Source organism: Sceloporus occidentalis, unplaced genomic scaffold, assembly GCF_023333645.1.
Source record: "Sceloporus occidentalis isolate IW3139 unplaced genomic scaffold, rSceOcc1.0.p SCAF_7, whole genome shotgun sequence".
Classification (NCBI taxonomy): domain Eukaryota; kingdom Metazoa; phylum Chordata; class Lepidosauria; order Squamata; family Phrynosomatidae; genus Sceloporus; species Sceloporus occidentalis.
Window position 1 is genome coordinate 74,526,799 of NW_028316987.1, and position 15,055 is coordinate 74,541,853.

Here is a 15,055-nt window from a genome sequence, read left to right on the forward strand (position 1 = left end):
TCTCAAACTTTGGTCTTCTGGGCTTTATTGCCCGTTATTGTCATATTGTTGTCACTTCCTGCCGAGCTGTTTTAACTAATGTTATTCCAGTTAAATGTTTTTATTATTATTATTTTGTATTGATGGGAGGGAGGGTAGAAGGGTAGGGGTTTTCAGGGACTGTTTCATTATTATTTTCTGTGACTTTTGTATTTGAAATTTTCCTTGTTGTTCCCTGCCTCGATCCTCAAACAGGAGAGGCGGGATACAAATAAATATTTTTATTTTGGTTATTATTATTATTATTATTGAACTTCAAGTCCCAGAAGCCCCAGCCAGCTTGGTCAACTGTCAGAATTCTGGGAGGTGAAGTCAAAAACATCTGGAGAACCAAATTTGAGGATCACTGCTTTAATATGTTTCCCTTTTGGTCATATAACATCCCTACTCTTGGCTGGAATTTCCCTTTGATTACTTGGTTCTTGCAAAAGAGGCCTCTTGTTCTACCCTTTTGCTATCGTCTTCTATTTCCTTGCATTTATTATTGTAATAGTTCTTTTTATCCCTACACACAAGTCGCCAAATAGCTGCATTTATGATTCTTATCCTATTTCTGTCGTTTTACTTTTGCTTTTTCTCTGTCCTCAGCCGCTTGAAGCATTTCCGCTGTCATCAGATGAGTCTTTGCTTTCATTTTGGCTGCTTACAGTGTCTTTTTGCAACAGCTTTTAGGCCATTGTTTTTAATAAAGCTTCAGAGTCACAGAAGGTTAATCCGGTGTAGAGGGGCATGGGTGAATCCAGATTCTTTCAGGCCAACGCTTTTGCTCCAGGACAGTGATTCTCAGACTTTGGACTTCCAGATGTTTTGGACTACAGCTTCCAGAATTCCTAACTGTTGGCCAAGCTGGCAAAATCTTCTGGGAACTGAAGTCCAAAACACCTGGAAGACCAGCATTTGGGAATCACGGCTCCAAGAGAACCATTCCGCATGAGCAGGATGAGCTGAGCATCTCCTTTTCCAGGACAGGTCCTACATTTAAACCTTCTGTCCAGGAGGATTTTCAAAATGTCCTCTGTTTTGAGCATGCCCAAGAAGCATGCATTTACATTTCTAGGAGAGTTTTTACCTTTTATTGGGTAATGTCTTACATTTTTCTTGAATAATCTTTTAGCACCTTTGAGACTGACCGAAAGAAAGAAGTGGGCAGCATGAACTTTCCTAGACTTCAGTCTACTTCCTCAGATACATTTATTTGGTAGAGTGGAAGCCAGGTACAGGCATATATATGCCTGTACCTGGCTCCTAATATACAGAGACATATATATGCCTGTACCTGGCTTCTAATATACAGAGACATATATATGCCTGTACCTGGCTTCTAATATACAGAGACATATATATGCCTGTACCTGGCTTCTAATATACAGAGACATATATATGCCTGTACCTGGCTTCTAATATACAGAGACATATATATGCCTGTACCTGGCTTCTAATATACAGAGACATATATATGCCTGTACCTGGCTTCTAATATACAGAGATCTCTCTAGGTATTGATTCTACAGACTAATATGGCTATATCTTTGAATTTTTCTTGAATGTTCTACATTGATATGAGTGTTTTTAGCTTTTATTGTGTCATGTCCCACATTTGTATGGCATACCCTAGACCATGAGAAACTTTGGATCTGGGGGTCTGGTCCCTGTGAGAATCCTCTTGCTTATAGTCTTTGCAAAGAAGCATAGAGCAAAGGGCAAACTCAGAGGCTGCTGAGTCCTATTTTTAAACACTTTTGCAACAAGTTACCTGTACTCTCACCTTCCTAAGAGCAGGACCTTACTATAGCAATCCCTGTTGGAGATGGAGTTCTGGAAAGGAACAGAAAGACATTAAGTGTCTTGTTGTTGGGTTCCTTTGAGAATAATAATAATAATAATAATAATAATGTCATTCCCAATTTATGGCAACCCTAAGGCAACCCTATAATGGGCTTTTCTTGGCAAGTTTCTTCAGAGGGGTTTTTCCATGGCCATCCTCTGAGGCCAACTACACACACACAAATTATACATACATACATATATATATATATGTAAATTTATTTCCAAGGGTTTGTAGCTCTGGAGGACAACTTTGGGAAGAAAAGGTCCAGAGTCTTTCCTTCCTGAGAGCCCAAACCTGTATCGATCCGCTTTAAGACAGTAGTGATGATTAAAGGGCATTTTAATATAGTTTAATTCACTGAGAAGACAGTGGACAGAGCATCTTGGTGTAGGTCAGAGATGCCTTTGGAAGGAGCGGGGAACGAAGCCGAAACAAATGTCATTATTTAACCGCTTGTTTTATTTATTTCTCCTTATTTATTCATGTTAACTCTAGAAATCTAGAAATCCTTTTGACACCCGACAAAAGTGGTTTTGTCCTGGTTTAACAACAGGAATATATGGATCTCTCCAGGCAGGACTCCTTTAAACCAGATTTTTAGGAAGAGGTTTGGCACCGCTTTCACTGCCAAGGATCAACGCAAAGCAACTGTCGGATTTGCAGTTTCGTGAGATATTTAGCCGGAGAGCTCTGGTGCCACAACAGACTACAAATCCCAGGATTCCATAGCATTGAGCCAGGGCAGCAAAAGTGGTGTCAACCCGGATTATTTCTGTAGTGCGGATATATCTGAATGTGAGCCTGCTTTGTTTTAGAGGCACTTCGGTCCAAAACAGAAACAATCCAGTTCTGAGACGGTTTTAACTGCCCCGGCTCAATGCTAGGCAATGCTGGGAGCTGTAGTTTTGTGAGACATTTAGCCTTCTCTGTCAGACTACAAACTACAGTTCCCAGGATTCCTTGAGCCGTTACAGTTAAAGCGCTCTCAAACTGGGTTATTTCTGCAGTGTGTTTTGCACCTTATTTCCTGGTAGTCAGTGTTCTTAATGTAGGACTGCGCAACCACACAAATTTAAGTGTATTTAAATGGACCTTGCTAGTCTATGTCAGTGGGTTTTAATCCCCCTCCCCTTAAATAAATCCAAGATTAAGTCTTAAATGTATTTTGTCCAGATCTTTCTTTTTATCAGAGGTGCAGTTGTCAGAGTGTTGGATTGTATGGTCCAAAACACACAAATAATCCAGTTTGAGACCGCTTTAACTGCCCTGGCTCAGTCCTAGGGAATCCTGGGAGTTGTAGTATATTGTTGCCCCAGAGCTCTCTCTGACAGAGAAGGCTAAATGTCTCACAAAACTACAGTTCCCAGAATCCCCTATCATTGAGCCAGGGCAGTTAAAGCGGTGTCAAACTGGACTATTTCTGCCTGCAGATGTAGCCTTAATCTTTATCTATGGTCCAAAACACACTGTAGAAACAATCCAATTTGCTTTACTTTAACTTCCGTGGTTCAGTGCTAAGGAATCCTGGGAACTGTAGTTCATTGTGGCACCAGAGCTTTCTGACAGAGAAGGCTCAATGTCTCCCCAAAAGTACAATTCCCAGAATTCCCTAGTGTTGAGCTGGGGCATTTAAAGCGATCTCAAACTAAATCATTTCTGCAGTGTGTTTTGGGTTGAGCCATGTTTGTTAAAGTAGTCTCAAACTGGATTGTGTTTTGGACCTCAAATGTCTCCTCAAATTGGACCAGGGAGAAGGCGAAAAACGCCGCACAGCCCCCAGATTTCCATTCCATAAGGAAGCCCTAATGGCGGCTAAAGCGGTGTGAGAGCGGGGTATTTATGCCGTGTGGGCGGCGGCTGAGAGGAGCAGCGCCCCCTCCGAGGCCCAGGGCCTGATGTTGTCACAATGGGGCGGCCTCCTCCCTCCCTCGCTCCCTGTAATGGCGGCCATTTCCGCTCGGTTGCCTAGGCGACGGAGACACAAGCCCAAGGGGAAGGGAGAAGAAGGGGCCTAGTTCGCCTCCCCAACCCTCGCCTCGATTTTGGCCTCTCTCTCTCTCTCTCAGAAAGGGTCGTTGTGACTCTCCAGAGCCATGAGTCAGAGGCAGGTCCTGCAAGGTATTTTGACTCCTTTCTTTCAGGCAGCAATGCATCCACACTGGAGAAATAACCCGGTTTGGCACCGCTTTTTTGCCCATAGAGAGTAATGGGAGAATACTTGCCCATAGAGAGTAATGGGAGAATACTTGCCCATAGAGAGTAATGGGAGAATACTTGCCCATAGAGAGTAATGGGAGACTATTTGCCCATAGAGAGTAATGGGAGAATACTTGCCCATAGAGAGTAATGGGAGAATACTTGCCCATAGAGAGTAATGGGAGAATACTTGCCCATAGAGAATAATAGAATACTTGCCCATAGAGAGTAATGGGAGAATACTTGCCCATAGAGAGTAATGGGAGAATACTTGCCCATAGAGAGTAATGGGAGAATACTTGCCCATAGAGAGTAATGGGAGAATACTTGCCCATAGAGAGTAATGGGAGAATACTTGCCCATAGAGAATAATAGAATACTTGCCCATAGAGAGTAATGGGAGACTATTTGCCCATAGAGAGTAATGGGAGAATACTTGCCCATAGAGAGTAATGGGAGACTATTTGCCCATAGAGAGTAATGAGAGAATATTTGCCCATAGAGAATAATAGAATACTTGCCCATAGAGAGTAATGGGAGAATACTTGCCCATAGAGAGTAATAGGAGAATACTTTACCATAGTGAGTAATAGAGGATACTTGCCCATAGAGAGTAATAGGAGAATATTCTCTATGGGCAAGTATTCCCCAATGATCCTCTGTAGGCAAGTATTCTCTAATAATTCTCTATGGGCAAGTATTGTCATTTGTTTTAGTAGATCCCATTTTGGTGTATTCCTATTACTGAGTTTGGTGTGAATGAGGCTTTCCTAGGCTGAGAAAGCCAGTATGCAAATTTTGTACACTATGGAACACTGCAGAAATAATCCACTTTGAGACCGCTTTAGCTGCCATGGCTCAGTCCTGGGAATTGTAGTTTGTTGTGGCACCAGAGCTCTCTCTGTGTCAGAGAAGGCTAAATGTCTCACAGAACTACAGTTTCCAGAATTCCCTGGCATTGAGACAGGGCAGTTAAAGCAGTCTCAAACTGGATTGCTTCTGCAGTGTGTTTTGGATCAGCGACCCCCAAATTCTGGTCCTCCAGCTGTTTTGGACTTCAGCTCCTTGAAGCCTCAGCTGTCTCAGCCAATAGTCTGGGATTCTGGGTCCAAAACACCTGGAAGGCCACAGTTTGGGAATCACTGAGTTGCACCTTTGAGACTGAGGTGCAAAACACACTTCAGAAATAATCCAGTTTGAGACCACCTTAACTGCCATGGCTCAATGCAGTGGAGTTCTGGGTTTTGTAGTTTTGTGAGATATTTTGCCAGAGAGTTCTGGTATCGCAACAAACTACAAATCCCAGGATATCATGGCAGTTAAGGTGCTGTCAGACTGGACTATTTCTGCAGCGTGAGTGCAGTCTTAGTCTCAAAGGTTCTACAAAATCCTCTTACATTTTCCAGACTAATGCGGCTATGTCTTTGAATTCTACCACAAGGTTGAGAAAGTTACTTTTCCAGACTACAACTTCCAGCCATCATGGCCAGGGTTTTTGTAGTTACTTTCCCCAGCTACATGGCACCGTTTCTCTTCAAAACAGCAAAGGGTTGTGGTGCCCAGGCAGCAAAAGCTTGTGTAGAGATGATGGCTTGGATCCAGTCAATCATACTTAAACAATTCCTTGCTGGGAGAAGGTTAGGATATTAAATACGTAAATGAATAAATAAATAAATTAGAGTAGAAGCAATTAAAGTTCAGAAATCTTTGGCTACTTCTGAATACACTCTATCCAAATCTGGATCAATCTCCCAAGTATTGGGCACAAATTATGTTTGGCATCATCCTCTAGTTTGTGCCATTATTTGTTTCTTGTTCTTTAACATGTCACAAGAGAGATTTTGCTGCAAAAAGTCCAGTTCTAGAATTTGTCATAGTTTGTCAAGTGTGTAGAACATAGCAAAAGGGGAACCACACAATGCTCTGGGCATATTTCTTTATGTGAAGGTTTCGGATGGTTAAGCCTCATTGAAACTCAATCATTTTTACCTTCTTTCCTATTTTGCAGTCTTTGAGCAGTATCAAAGAGCCCGAACACAGTTTGTGCAGACTGTTGCAGAACTTGCTACTAGGCCACAAAATATCGAAACACTTCAGAATGCAGGTACACAATGTGTGGTAAACGTAAATCTATCTTGCTATAGAATAAATAATAGTTTGCTATTTTAATTCGCTACGTTTTTACATAATCAAAAGGTAGCCCAAGAATATTATCAGGTGGCTGCTATTAAAATCAGCTGATATATTTGCTTTATTTATCCACACTTTACACTACAGGAATTCCCAACATATGTGACTGTTTATAGGCTGTTTGCAGGCTGTTTCAGATAATGAAAGACAGAACAGGAGGTGAAGCTGCAACTCACTTCTCAGTGCCTTCCTGCTTCTAGAGTAGACAATGCTATTGGAAGGGCAGATATACTGGTATTAGAGATAAACATAAACTTGATGAGCTTAATTTAACCTATGAAGTTTATGAAGAACTTTCTTCTTTTGAGACACCTTCTTCAAAATAGCAAAGTAACAATATTTGTTTCTCTGTCAATCCTACATTTCAAAGAGAAAGGTATTTCCAGGTATATGGTGTTGTTCTGATCAATGTTTCTCTGAAGACAAGCAAGTTTGATAGCATGAGAAGACTACATCAACAAAAAAGTGATACAAGGGAGCTGTGTGCCAGGTTTTTTTTAAAAAATGTTTATAATAATATTAAGCCACAATTGCAATTTAATACTTGGTCATTAAGGATAATGGAAATGCTGCTTCACTTTGGGGATGAATTCTACATCAATATTGCAAATCTTAAATGCAATTCTATATACACTTCCTCTGGAACAAACACCATTGAACATTGTGGGTTAGATTCAGATCATCACATTTAGAGCAGACCTACTAAAATCAATGTGACTTATCTTGCTCATTACAAATATAAGTTTCACTGATTTCAGCTTTTCTATTTTGCGTTAATCTGACATTCTTCCTAGTAAACACCCACAATTGTTCTGCTAGGCTGCAATTAATCTACTTGCTTATAGCTGGGAATATGAACATAGTGGGAATTAGTCCTGAGTAAATATGAATAAAATTATGCAGTTGTCAAAGCAGCCTTACAATTTTACCAACTATAAAAGTATGATTCCAGAGATCTACAATTACAATGTCTCTTCCAGTAGTTTATAAATACAGTCGGACCTCCATGTCCACATATTCTACATCCATGAATTCAAGCATCCGTGGCTTGAAAATACCTCCCCCCCCCAAAAAAAAAAATCCAAAAAGTAAACCTTGATTTTACCATTTTATATAAGGGACACCATTTTACTCTCCTATTGTATATAAAGATACTTGATCATCCATGGATTTTGGTATTCATTGGGGATCCTGGAACCAAACCTTAGCAGATACCAAGGGCCCACTGTATTGTCGTGACTCGTGCTCCAGGCAATATATACATGGGAAGCTGAAAAGTGCTCAAGTCCTTTTCGATTAATTTTGTGACAGTCCTTGTAGGTCATGATTAGGCAAAATTGTATGCCTGTATCTTGACTGTACTAATCCAGGGATGTGGAGGGGGAATGTGAAGGTGGCCTATGTAGTTAAACACATTTCATTAAAAATAAAATGCCTACCTTTGAGTGTTTATTTATTAATTAAAATATTTCTACCCTGCTGTATATCAAAAGAAGTTAAAATAAACAGGTTAATACAGTTGAAAACAATAAATGCCTGAAGAAAGGGAAGGACATTAGCCTAGCTAAGGAACTGCTTCACAAGAGCTGCAGTTCCTTTGACAAGATTATCGAGAGGAGATCTTTCCGGTGGTGTATTCATTAGTATTTAAACAATTCCACTTGCAAAGGGCTTGGCAAAGTTGTCCCACTGGCAATAGGACCCACTAGACTATTTGTGTGACCCTCAGTCTCTCTGGACTCCATAGACTGCCCCTTTTCTGGCCTAAAAAATTGAATTGCATACAGGAGAGGCAATTCATTTTTAAAAATAGGTTACAGCCTATTTAATCTTTAATATTAAAAATACTCCTTTTTTACAAAACTAAAATTCGTTCCTAGACCTGCTGCAATTGTTCACATTTAGCTTGTTAATCATCATTATCCTCTTCTTTTTTCTGTTCTTCTTTATCTCTTTTCTTTCTTTCTTTGCTCTCTAAGAAGAAACCCATTATTATGCTATCATTGGAGAATTTAATAAAGCACAATTAAATTCAAGCCTGTCCAGGAGGTTCTTGGACTGTTCAGTCATAGAAGCAGAGACATAAATGCAAGATACTCAGATACTCAAGATTAAATAGTCTAGAAATAAGACATGAATGGATTTAAGCCCCCCCTATTTTTTTTAAACAATATTGGGATTCAGGAAACAGTAACATTTTTCTTACATATTGGGAATACCTTTTTTTTGAAATGAGAATTAATGCAGTTTGACTCCACCACTCCTACAGAATCCTTGGATTTGTAGTTTATTGTGGCCCCAGAGCTCTCAGACAGAGAAGGCACACAAAACTACACATCCCAGAATTCCACAGCATCGAGCCATGTCAGTTAAAATAGTGTCAAACTGCATTATTTCTGCAGTGCATATGCAGCCTTAGTTGTATGTTTCATAGCCAGGGACTAACACAGCTCTGCCTTCCTGATGTTTTCTATTACCCCCATTGGCCCCCAAAAGCATGGGGAGTGGTCACAGAACATGGTTTTCATCTGAAATTTTAGGACATTTAGTTGAACCATGTATTTAACTGAATTGAAGGATGTTCATGGCCCAGCATACACCCACCAGTCATTATGTTGAATGCAGCCCATAAGCATTGTATGATGGTATACTGGGGATCAATAAATCCTACTTTTGCTGTATGCCAGTTTTTGTAAAAGTGTGTGTATAGTATTGGGCAGGCTATATAATACATGCTGGTAGATTAGTCTGATTTTGTTATTATTTAGAACTACAGCTCTCGAGAATCGCCTAACCAGCATGTCCATTGAGGGATTCTGGGACTGTAGTTTAAGAAATAATGTTTCCAGTCTCTGTCACAAATTGTGTAGCTTGTGATTTATGGAAGACGGCATATCTTCAGGCAAGAGCAATCCCTTTAAATAAGGGCATATGAGAACTAAACCAAAAATAGAAAATTGGTTTCATATAGTCCAGAAGGCAGCTTGATCCCAGATGGCAAGTTTGGACAAAAAGGTCCTAATTTCCATATGTTCATTCATTTTGCAGAGTAGTAGGGAATCCATCAATGAAGTTGGATGTTTTTTTTAAATGCATTTGTATCTGTAATAGATTGATTAAGCAGCGCCGTAGATTTCAGTGTCTTTTGCAAATCTTTAAAACATATATAGATGTGCTAAGGCATATGGCAGTGTGTGTGTTTGTTGTTTGTTATATCTCCCACAACAATAAAATGCCTGTGAGTAGGTGGCATATCCCATGAAATAAATGAGACAGATCTGGCTTAAATTTAATGGATTCTGGTGGAAAATTCTTGGCAGAATTTAATAAGAGGTTTGCCAGTGCCTCCCCCTGAGGCTGAGAGAGTGTGACCTGCCCAGGGTCCCCCAGTGGGTTTCATAGTCGAGCGGAAATTGAACCATGGTCTCCAGAGTCGTAGTCCAACACTCAAACCACTACACCACACTGGCACATATTTATATCTGTTCTGCAAACACAGACATACACATCACATATTGTATACACATAGGCTTGAAAAAAGCCTACCATGAGAATCAATAGCTTTTTTTTTTAATGAAGCCTAATTGCCATATTAGAAGGAGGATTTTCTGATGGGATTGCAGTTCAGAGGGAAGATTGCTTCCTTCTGAATGTTCCTTCCTCCTTGCAAATTAGACAGTGAATTGAAAATGTGTTTTCCTCATTGTTGTTCAGAACACAATACAGGCAGCCCTCCGTATCTCGGATTCTTTATCCATGGATTCAACAATCCATGACTTGAAAATATTTTAGAATATATATGAATTCCAAAAAGCAAAGTTTGATTTTGTCATTTTATATGAGGGACATCATTTCACTATACCATTATATTTATGTGATTTGAGCATCCACAGATTTTGGTGTCCACAGGGGGTTCCTGGAACCAAACCCCAGTGGATACCAAGGGCCCACTGTAGTTAGCTGGTTTGCATGGCCATTGAGCTTTCAGTCCTCCTTAGTCTGTCTCTCCCCTCCACCCCCTTGTGTGTGTGTAGGTCCCCTATTCCTTAGGGTTTCCAATCCCTAAAGTTTGGTGGCAGAGTTCTACAAAGCTTGGTGTTTTCTGCAAGTCTGCTGCTGTCTCCCTCTCGTCTGGAGTCAGTTTGGTTTCATAAGAATCACCTCTGATCTCTGGAAATGAAGATAATCATATGCTGATGATCAGCAGTAAGGATCCCAGCAGATAAATACTTCTGATCTTTGTGAGCTGACGCTGGGACATGACTCCATCCTTAATGCTGATGGTGAGCTTCAGGGGAGATTTCAGCTTATTTATACTATTCGGAGCAACTGTATTTTGAGTTGCACCGAATAAGCAGAGATGTTCTCCACAACTTTTCTTAGTATGCTAATCTTAGATCCTGCTGTGGATTCACTCTCCCTCTTCAGGCACAGTTGGCAGTTGCGATAACAGATATATGGTGCTAAAAGCATTGCTGAGTTTAAAAATAGAATGGCCCAAGTTGCCTCCTCTTGCTGCCTACTGGAAGACCTCTACAATTTTACATTAACTAGGAGGTCAGACCTCTCCAGGAGCATTTGGTTTCCATGCTACAGCAGGAAAAAGATGAGTAATACTGATAGGGCTGCTCTCTTTATCTGTCTGGTGGGCTGCTTGAGAAGAAAAGTGGACGTGATCACTAGTGGATTCTGGGAGTAGCTTTTTAAAGCTTTGATCTACGGAGAAAAACATCTTGGAAATCAGTTTTGGCCATTAAGTTTACATAGGGCTGCCAAAGCATGTAATAGACAGGGCTCCAGTGTCTTTGTTTTGCATCCGGGTATTCATCCAGCAAGAGCCAGTGTGGCATACTGGTTTGAATACTGGGTGAGAACTTTGGAGATCAGGATTCGAGTCCACAGTCAGCCCTGAAAAACCACTGGGTGACATTGGGCAAGTCATGCTTTCTCAGCCTCAGGGAAAGGCAATGGCAATCTTGCCAAGACAACCCTATGATAGCATTGCCTTAGAGTTGTCATAAGTTGAAAATGACTTGGAGGCACACAATAACAGCAGCAATATACTTTATCTGGTAGTTATGACTGGATATGTTACAAGATATAAATGAATAAAAGAGAGAGAAAGAATCTTCCATCCCAGTAATGCACAAAAATAAATGACTCTTGTTGAACTCTTCAGTGTCAGACAAACTGGTTAAGGCAACAACTTCTGTTTGCAGAACTGTGGGAAGCATTACATGCCTTTTGTGGGAGAGCAGTGACTTCAGTTTGGTCATGATGTCCTCCCATTTATTCTTTCTTGGTCTTGGGAGTAATAGTCCTCTGTCTAACAAAAGATTGCTCTGAATTCATACTTCACGGCCAGACATATGGAGTTTGTGGGCCAGGGGCGCACTGGAGAAGTGAGGGAGAAAGCACTTCAACAGATGAAATTATTCTTGGGATATTGGCACCCTATTTGCCCATCAAATTTTTATTTCTGTTCAGCTGTTATTTATGGACCAAGTCTGTTCTTCTGTTTAATATTTTTAGGGATTGCCTTTTAAGAATGTCTATTCTTTTGGCAATTTGAGCCCTGGGAGTTTGGTAAGAATATGCATCATTATAGGCAGCTGGTGGCCAGGCCTTGTGAAAAATGCTGTTGGGGGAGAGTTAAGTACTGTATCTCTTGCAGGCATCAATTACTCGCATGTTTCAGGTGGTCTATTTGCTGGCATTTAATGTCGCAGTCCCCTTTCTGCCCTCATTCAATTGCAGGGGGATTTCAGAACCTTCAGTCTCTAGTGTGCCACAAGTGATATGGTATTTTATTCTCTTGAGGTTGCCCCCCCCCCCAAAAAAAAACCAAAACAACAACAACCCCAAAACCAAACCAAACCAAAACAAAACAAAACCAACAACCTCAAACCCTGACATGGCAGCTGATGGGCATGGTGGCATGGGAAATGTCCATCTTTCTCACAACTATACGTTCTATTATCTCCTGCCTGCTTTTCTGTTTGTTAGCTGAAGACCTTCATTCTAAGGTATGGTTTATGTACTTATTTATATAATGGATTGCCCTGTGCCTGAAGTTCACAGGATGGCACATATGAGAGAACAATGCTACAAAAACAGAAGAACTTTACAGATTAGAATCAGAAGGCGCAGTAAAAACAATATACTGGTATTAACTGCAGAAGAGAAGTATCAAAGCAGCAGAAAGAAAGGCAATTATGTGAAGCAACTTTAAAAAGATATCATAAGAAGTAAAACAATTCAGCTATTTTTTAAAAAGGAGGAAGAGATACAGGAATAGTTTTTTAGCATGTGGAAAACAAATTGAGCAGGTACATGGGTTACTGGATTGCATTCTTACCCACTAGGGTGAGATGTATTATATTCAAATGATACTAATAGTTTCCAGTATTGAATGAATTAGCATAGGCAATTTTATGCAAATCAGCAACATTGCATTTTGTGAGACCAGGGCCACGGCTATCTCCATATACTTGCCCATGGTTCTTTTCTTCTTGTCTTGAGCAAAGGAGGTCTGTATTTTGATCATCAGGTCATATTGTTTAGTCACCATCTGCCTTTGTCTGATATATAAAGAAATGTGGGGGAAATTACTGCACTTGTTTTTCCAGACACTACCTCTGGCAGACACTACCTCTCCAGACACTACCTCTGACACTGTAGAGAAAACAAACCTCTATTGTTCCAGAATCCTGATTAATCCAAAGGAGAACCAACAAATTTGAGGAAAATTTCCTTTATGTCATAAGGATTGTGGCAAAAAAGAAACAAACAGTGATCCGAATGCATTCACCAGATCCATTGACTGGATGCTCACATGTAAATCCAGATACAGCCGTACCTCCTTATCCATGGATTCAAGCATCCATGGCTTGAAAATAATATTGCTATTTGTAATATTACAAATAGCAAACATTGATTCTAACTATTTTATATAAGGGACACCATTTTACTATGCTATTGTATATAATGAGACTTGAGCATCCGCACATTTTGGTATCCATGGCGGGGGGGAGTCCTAGAACCAAACCCCCATGAATAACAAGGACCCACAAAGATAAGTGAAGGGATATGAACAGTGTGCTGTTGTAGATGGTATACATATTGTGCTGAGAATTACTGTAACACTTGGAAACCCCTTTGCACCGTTGCTATCTGCAAATGAGTGTATTGAAATAAATGGATGAAGTATTGTCTTTAATTTATAATTAGAGAGCATTCCATGATTTCCTTCTGGTTAAGAATTACAGTTATCAGCTACACTCCCATCAGAGGCTTTCTGCCTTTAATAGAACACAAACAAATACAATAATACCCTGAGCTTAATCACTATAATATTGAATAGCAATAAGGTAACATTATATTGGAACTTTAAATACTTTAATAACAAATTATCATAATGAATAAACAATACAGCAGTGTGATTATGGCCAACTATAACATTTTAATAATATAAATACAACTAACATTTTTCAATACTGTAAGTGCAATTTTATCAATGATAGGACACAATGATCACATGGGATATTGTTCTCCATTTCCAGAGAAATTTTTCAGAACTTGAAAAATTACTTTAAAAAAGTAATTCATTCCTGTTATTTATTAAAGTATTTTGAAACATTTTTTACTCATTTCTATATTTAGCTATATTGCATAGGCTTACTTGTTAAAAAAACCTTAGGATTGGGAAGAGAATGGCAAAAAATTGAAAAAATAAAATCAAAATGTATCTAAGTGTGCCTAAAAATTCCCTTAAAAGGTAGCTGGGAAATATTGCTTGTTGCACCAGTAAAGTAACTTTGGCCTGTTACAGATGGGCTCTTGAGGCGCCCCCATCACGTGCTAGGGGTTGGCCGGGGACCTAGCGTCCACACCGCCCTCACCCCTAGCACGTGACGGGGCGTAATAATGGCGACGCCCTATACACACAGGCGCCACCATTATTATGTGTTGGATGCATAGCATCCACACGTCGCGCGGCGCTTATGACGTTGCAAGTGCGCCATTGGCACCTCGCGGCGTCATAACCGCGCCGCAGAAAGAAGTGCCATTTTGGGGCTTCTTTTTTGCTCCGCGTGGGAGCTGCGCGGTTTGGCTGCTGCGACTCCCTCGCGGAGCAACCAGCAGTGCCGGCAGACCGCTGCTTTTAGGCAGTCTGTAACGCGCCTTTGTTCCCATTTATTACATTACTTTTGGAATGTGACTTGGTTCTCTCCAAAGGTTAACTTGTTATAGGCAATTTCATTCTTTATAACTCTTTACAGATATGTTACTTGTAACCAGTGTTACAAGCCTTGAAGATATTCCCTGGAATGTTTTACCAAAATCCAAAACCCCCGGAATTCCCCAATATTTATTATTATTACTCAGTCAAAATTCCCAGAAAGAAATTAATTAAATTCCCCGGTTTCCAGAGAATGACCCGGAAATTGGCAATACTGCTTGTAACTTCTTATTGCCAAACTCCAGTTGGACTGCAACTTCCATCTGCCCCGGCCAGCAGAATCAATGGTGAGGGATAATGGGAGTAGCATTCCAACAACCTCTGGAAGGCCACATAGTCTCCATCCTTCTAGTACTGTCATGGGAACTTCCATGGTGGTAATCTTTCCTACACATGAAGGGAGAGTTAACCAATTAGCCACACAGAACACACTGATGCAGTATCTTAAATTCAGAATTTATCTAATCCCACCTTCCACTTATGATTTTAGTTTACTTCCCCTTAACTCTGTACCTTTTAATTCTTACAGTTGTCAGTCAAAGATTGGTACTTCGGGAAGG

At 40.3% G+C, this 15,055-nt stretch overlaps 1 protein-coding gene across 1 annotated transcript in view; it reads left to right on the forward strand.

The window, feature by feature from the left end:
- Positions 1 to 3,611: 3,611 nt before the first annotated feature.
- The window catches only part of SPAG6 (sperm associated antigen 6), a 60,634-nt gene continuing 49,190 nt past the window's right edge, over positions 3,612 to 15,055 (forward strand). The window contains exons 1-2 of the mRNA XM_089533353.1: positions 3,612 to 3,985; positions 6,072 to 6,167. Of these exons, the coding sequence (XP_089389479.1) occupies positions 3,961 to 3,985; positions 6,072 to 6,167 (121 nt within the window). The 5' untranslated portion in view covers positions 3,612 to 3,960. The remainder of the gene's footprint in view (positions 3,986 to 6,071; positions 6,168 to 15,055) is intronic.